Source organism: Castor canadensis, chromosome 15 (genome assembly GCF_047511655.1).
Source record: "Castor canadensis chromosome 15, mCasCan1.hap1v2, whole genome shotgun sequence".
NCBI lineage: Eukaryota > Metazoa > Chordata > Mammalia > Rodentia > Castoridae > Castor > Castor canadensis.
The window spans coordinates 10108087-10114086 of NC_133400.1; the positions used below are offsets into that span (position 1 = coordinate 10108087).

Below are 6000 nucleotides of genomic sequence, written 5' to 3' on the forward strand. Positions count from 1 at the left end.
TGTGGAGCACATTCAGCCCCTTGGCGCTTCTAGGAAATGCCAAGGACAGTGTGGCAACAGTGGTCAATTCCAAAAACATCTCTGAGGCAGGAGAATAAACACGCACATAAGCTCCGAGAAGATAGGCCCCTGTTCTTGTTATTTCTTGCTGATCCAGAATCTACTACTTCACCTGGCTTACAGCAGGGGCACAGAACACAGTAAATGAAAGCTAATGAGGACAGTGCAAAGAAGCCCTTTACTTCATTCAAAGCAAAATCACTAAGCACCAGTGTGTATTCCCAGCCCTCTTTTTTAGGGATAAAAGAGTGCAGCAAAACAGGGTCCTCTTCTTTTGTCATAAAGGACTGAGTGCCTTGAAAAGGACACAACAAATAGAAGTGGTGGCCTGTTAGCCATGATGGTCAGTTCTGCCTGTGGTGCAGGAAGTGAAGCAAATGGGAAGAGTATGCATAAAGATCGATAAAGGACTTCTCTTTATGCCTCTTGAAGTCAGGTCTCTTTTGGGAAGGAAAATATCTTTGTTAGCCAAAAATGTGGCCTATAGTTTACTGAGTTCAGGATTTTCTCCTGTCCCACATAGAGGAGAGTGTCATGCTTAGTAGCGTGTGACCCTCTGAGAGTTGTTGGGATGTATTTTCTGACAGTGAGGCATTAGCAAAGAGTAAGCACGCCCATAGCGATACAGGGACAATTCTCTGAGAACCCTACCCCCACATTGTGGGTAAGGCATTCTACTAGGTACTTTGAGGGTTTCAGAGGAATAGCTCCCTCAAGGAGCTTATAGTCAGATGGAAGTTTCTAGCCTTTCTCAAAAGGGACCCTAGTTAAGACTGTCCTGCCCAGTTTGGCTTTATCTCATCCCTCCAAGCTCCCTCCCATGCTGTTGGCCAGCGAGGAGCCTTCATTTTATATGATGACCACTGTGGGATGCCTTACCTGGCTGTCTTGATTAGATCTCCATGTTGGGGGACCATCCTCATGACTTTGCATAGTAATATTTTATATGAAACCACTGGGTCTTGTCAGTCACGGTGAATTGGAGATGGTTGTTCACATCCTCTGCAAGATGACTGGCTAAGGAGTAGTGAGATTAAGTTGGGGGTGAGCACGCTCTCGGGGTGATACTAAAAAGCTCTTCTTCATGAAATTCCATGTCTTCAGATGGTGCATGGGCAGCATTGCATAGTGGAAAGAGCAAAGACTCTGAAATCACAAAATAGGACACTGACTATAATGCAGCTTTGGGCAAGCTTGCCTTGGGCTTATTATGAACAAAGTTACCACTTTTATGACAACCTTTTTTTTTTTTTTTGAGGGAAACACACAACAAACCTGTCCATAAACGTATAACCTCAGATGGTGAACTAGGGTATAGCGGGGGAGGTGGAGAAACCAGGCTAGACAGCTAGAGGTCAGACAGAACCACTTACAGAGTCCCAAGGAAGTCAAGAAAATGAGCCATGGATCCAGTAGGAGAGTCCTCATGGCAATGAGAAGACCCTGAGGCAGGAATAGGTAAATCTAAGGAGCAAACAGTGTTTGGATTATGATTAACAAGGTGACAAGTGGAGAGGCATAAGTGTTAGTGGTGGCCTTATCATTATAAAGACTTCGAGGCCATGGCAGACTTTGAGCAGAGGAATAGTTGGATTCGGCTTGTGGTAAGATCACTGGCCATCACATTACAAGAATTCAGGTTGGAAGTAGATGTGATTTGAGACGGACCTAGTGCCACCTGTTGCTTGCATGCAGCAGGTAAGGCAAAGAACAGGGATCCAAGGTCATCCAAATAGTGTAAGTTAAATTCCTGCTTCATAGGAGCTCAAAGAACCAGCTACTAGTCATCATTCTTATAATCAGAGTACTTACACTGATACACCTCATTTCTGCTTCCTGGCTTACATGAAACATGTAGCCCCAGCTGCCTGTTAAAATTCCATTCTTAAGATGGGCAAGTGTGGTTAGGACCATAGTTTCAGTGATGAGTGTTTATCCTAATGTATTTCCATTTCATCAACAGATAAGCTCTATTCAGACTGGTCCAGACATGTTCTGATTGAGATATGAGCTAATTAGGGTGTCAGAATCTGTACAAATATACAATAAAAATAACTGAACTTATAGATAGGTAAACAGAGTTTAGCCAGATCTTCATCTTCTATCTCTAACCTAATATTTTTCAAACTAATCTCCTAGTACTCTATCCCTACAGGGAAAATGAGTCCGTTCTTCCAGGTACTCAGTGACTATGGTCACTTTTTCCCTCTCACATCTTTTAACACTCTATCTTCCAAATATATCCAAGAGTTAATGGAAATAAGAGAATACCACTTTATCTTGTACTTAAAATGAGACTTTCTATGTTCTGGATTGGTTATTTTAGGCGTGATAGAGAAATTAGTTTTATTTACTACAATTACTTTGTGAGAGGCACTGCTTTAAGTGTTGGCAATAAAGCAATGAAAATAGTAAATGAAGTCTTAGCACTCAAGGATTCTGCATTCTAGAGGACAGACAGTAAACAAGTAACCAATGAGTCCAATACAGAACAATTAAAGGACATGGAATGAGGAATACCTCCTGAGAGAGTGCTGGTTTTATAAAACAGTTGAAGGAAGCAAAGAGGAAACCATCCACTGTCTAGTAGAAAATTGGAAAGGCTGAAGTTAGAGCAGGTTGGTACATTAGGGATCAGCAAGGGGCCACTATGGCTAGATTAGGGACAAGAGTGGTGAGAGGAGAAAGAGCCTATCCTCCAGCATCATTTGACTCCAGTGGTGTGGGGAAAGGACATGACGTGAATTGGCTTGTGGTCCTTTGATCACTGAGACAACTGTGAGACTGGAGAAGCTGTATAAAAGGGAATTTTAAGTGGAAGAATCAAGGCTTGAAGGAACTGTAAGAGATAGCAACAGGAGCGCTGAGAGTTTTCTATGTCATGTCCAAAGGCACAGTGGAGAGTAATGAAAGGGTGAAGGAGAACTTGATTATGTAGCTTTAGAGGAAGGGTTGGGTTGTTAAGTCAAAGCCATGAATAGGGGACAAAAAGAATTCTGTGAATAATATTTTACTCACTGATAGTAAATCCTGATCCACCTTAAGTTACTGAACCCTAACTCCAAAATCATGCATTTATGGTTACGGAAAGAAAATATTATCTATGATTTCTCATGCCTCTTCTGAGACTCCCAGTCAGACAATGTCCTGCTTCCAATGGATAATCACTTATGTAATCTTACTTGAGCAGCTAAAGAAATTCAAAAGGACAGGTATTGACCTCTTTGCAAACTGGTGAGGAGATTTATTTAAACCTATACAGAATATTGAAACAGGGCCTCAAATCCAGGTGTCCTGACTTCTCAATAGATTAGGTTCCTTGGTCTAGGGTGGAGGTTCCAGCTCCATCAGAACCAGTGTTTTACAGGCTCCCCAAAGGATTCCTTCTGTCCCATTCCAGGCACATTTCCTTATACACTCAAGTCAGTGGCAGCTCCCAGGTTGTGTGTGGGTGATTAGGCATTGATCTCTTACTAGGTGTGATTAATTTTCTAACATCTGTTTTTCCCCTCCTATTTAAATTTTAATGATCACAATCCCTGTTGGTATTTTAGTCCCGCCACTGGCAATATCCTCATATAGACTAGGCAGCACCACACAGAGGCACAAGGTAGGTGGCCCATGGTCTGTGTTCTATAGATCTTCATCTTAAAAAGGCTGAGTGCCCAAGCTAACATGCTAAATGCATTTTGTCATTTTAGAGGATCCATCCTGTGTAGATTTCTTCAGCTGGTGTCACCTGGTTCCTCAGCATGGTGTCTGCAATCACAAATTTTATGGTAAACAGTGCTGCAAGTCATGTACAAGGAAGAGCTGACCTTGACAGCCTCCTCCCCTGCTTAGGACAAGGGGCTGACCTTTCAATCTCTAGGGAGACCAGCCACCTTTTCAAACTTTGAGGAAGAGATAGGTGGCCACCAGGTTCCCAATTTCATCCTCTGAAGCACATGGTACTCCAAAGCATTTGACAATGGGAAGTGATGACAAATCTGACTTACAAAATAAAAAACAAAAAACTCTGATTTGCACTGTAATATGAAAGTGATGCATAACACTGAGAAATGTCAAGTTCTAATTTGACAAAGTAAGACCGTGTCTACTTTGGAACTGGTTCAAAGGATTCAGTGGCAAAAACATCTGTTTTCCAAAGGTCCTTGCAGACTTGGAGCCATCAAACATGGATGGAATACCTTGCTTGGCATTCATAATTTGACCAAAACTGTAAACACCCAAACCAGGAGTTATATCAGAAACCACATGGTGCTCAAAATGGTGCTTGCTGCTGGACTGGCAGGCTTCACGTTATGTTTATTTAGTATGTGTTATTTAAAGTATATTCTGCATATTGAAAGTCTTCAAGACTAAAATTAACAACTTGAAAAGTGTTGCAGGAAATACTCTGAAACCAGGACAACACAGACTGGTTGAGAGACGTTCGTGCTTGGACACAACTCGTCATTGATGCTCTTCATGTAATATCAACCTCATAACCTTTGGTGCTTGCAGAACAAGGATGTGGGAGCCTGGACTTTGGAAATGAAAATTGGTAAAATGTTCATTTATGGTAAAAATCTCAGAAGTGCTAAATGGCAAAGGTGTTTGAAGGAGGGGAAGCCCGTCATTTAGATTGCTCCATATACATTATCAGAATGCTTGGAAAATTCGTGGCTTTTTCCTACCAACTGACAAGTTTAAATTTGCCCTAGGAATTAGTTAACAGGGGGGGAAAAAAAAGATAGTGGCAAAAGAAAAGTCCATATGTCTTCTTGCAACATTAATATTAATAAATCACACTTTGCCAAGCCCTTTCAATGAATAAGTCTTTTTCAGTCACCAGAAGCCAGCTGTTGATAGACATTAACAAGCTTAAAATTGTTCTCAATTGGAAAAACACCACACTATTTTGCCAAAAACCAAAGGAACTTCCAAGACTGTGTCCTCCTATAATTTTTTGAGAAGTGGTTATAAAGGTCATATTTATATAATGCTACTCGATCCCCCCAAGCTCTTTGATGAATGTAACTCAATTTTACTGCTTCAAAAAGTCTCAATTCAAGTGGGGATTAGCCAGCTCAACAGAACTAACTAGACAGTGGTTTGTTAAATTTAGCCCATCCTTTGTTCCCATTCTAATTGAAATCATGAGTTCTTGAATCCCATAAGAAACAATGATGAAGAGTTTCTCTGAACCTGCTTGGCCTTTAGTGGCCATTTAGTCATGAGAGGGAAAAAAAAAATGGTCCCATACCACCACCACACTTGCCCTCTGAAAAACGGTAAGTTACTTGTGTCTTTATATAATTATCATTTTATGGAAAAATTAATTTATTAATAGCCTATTCTTATGTATTCTCACTTGCTCCTGAGTAAGTGATATTAATTCTGAGGAAAATGTTGAATAAAACCATGGATTATAGAGAAAAGTCAAAATATATGTGTAATATTTAATTTTATAAGTTTTATAATAAAGTATTCTGTTTCTGTATCTTTGAAATTTGTTTCTGTATCTTTGAATCTTGCAGTCATTTCCAAGGTAATTTAACTGTATAAATGTTGATCAAGAACCTCAGAAATGTCATTGAAAGGAAGAGAAAGATAGATATCCAATAATGAATGTGTGAGAAATCCAAAATATACTGGAAGAAAATCTATGACACAACTTTAACAAATCTTTTAACAACTTGCAATACTGAATTATTTTGTTGTCTTGTACCAGGCATATAAACATTTTTTGGTGGTAGTGAGGTTTGAACTCAGGGCCTTGCTACCACTTGAACCACTCCACCAGCCCTTTTTTGTGTTGGGTATTTTTGAGATAGGTGGTCTCGAACTATTGGTCTCAAACCTCCATCCTCCTGGGATCTCTGCCTCCCAGGTAGCTAGGATTACAGGCGTGAGCCCCTGGGGCATATAAACATTTAAAGCTACCATAGATTTTTT

The 6000-nt window shown here is 40.4% G+C and overlaps 1 protein-coding gene across 1 annotated transcript in view; it reads left to right on the forward strand.

Annotated features, from left to right (window-relative positions):
- Adamts18 (ADAM metallopeptidase with thrombospondin type 1 motif 18) overlaps window positions 1-5624 on the forward strand; it is a 135431-nt gene extending 129807 nt beyond the window's left edge. Inside the window, exon 23 of the mRNA XM_020162447.2 lies at window positions 3762-5624. Coding sequence (XP_020018036.2) covers window positions 3762-3877 — 116 coding nt within the window. The 3' untranslated portion in view covers window positions 3878-5624. The remainder of the gene's footprint in view (window positions 1-3761) is intronic.
- The last annotated feature ends 376 nt before the right edge of the window (window positions 5625-6000 follow it).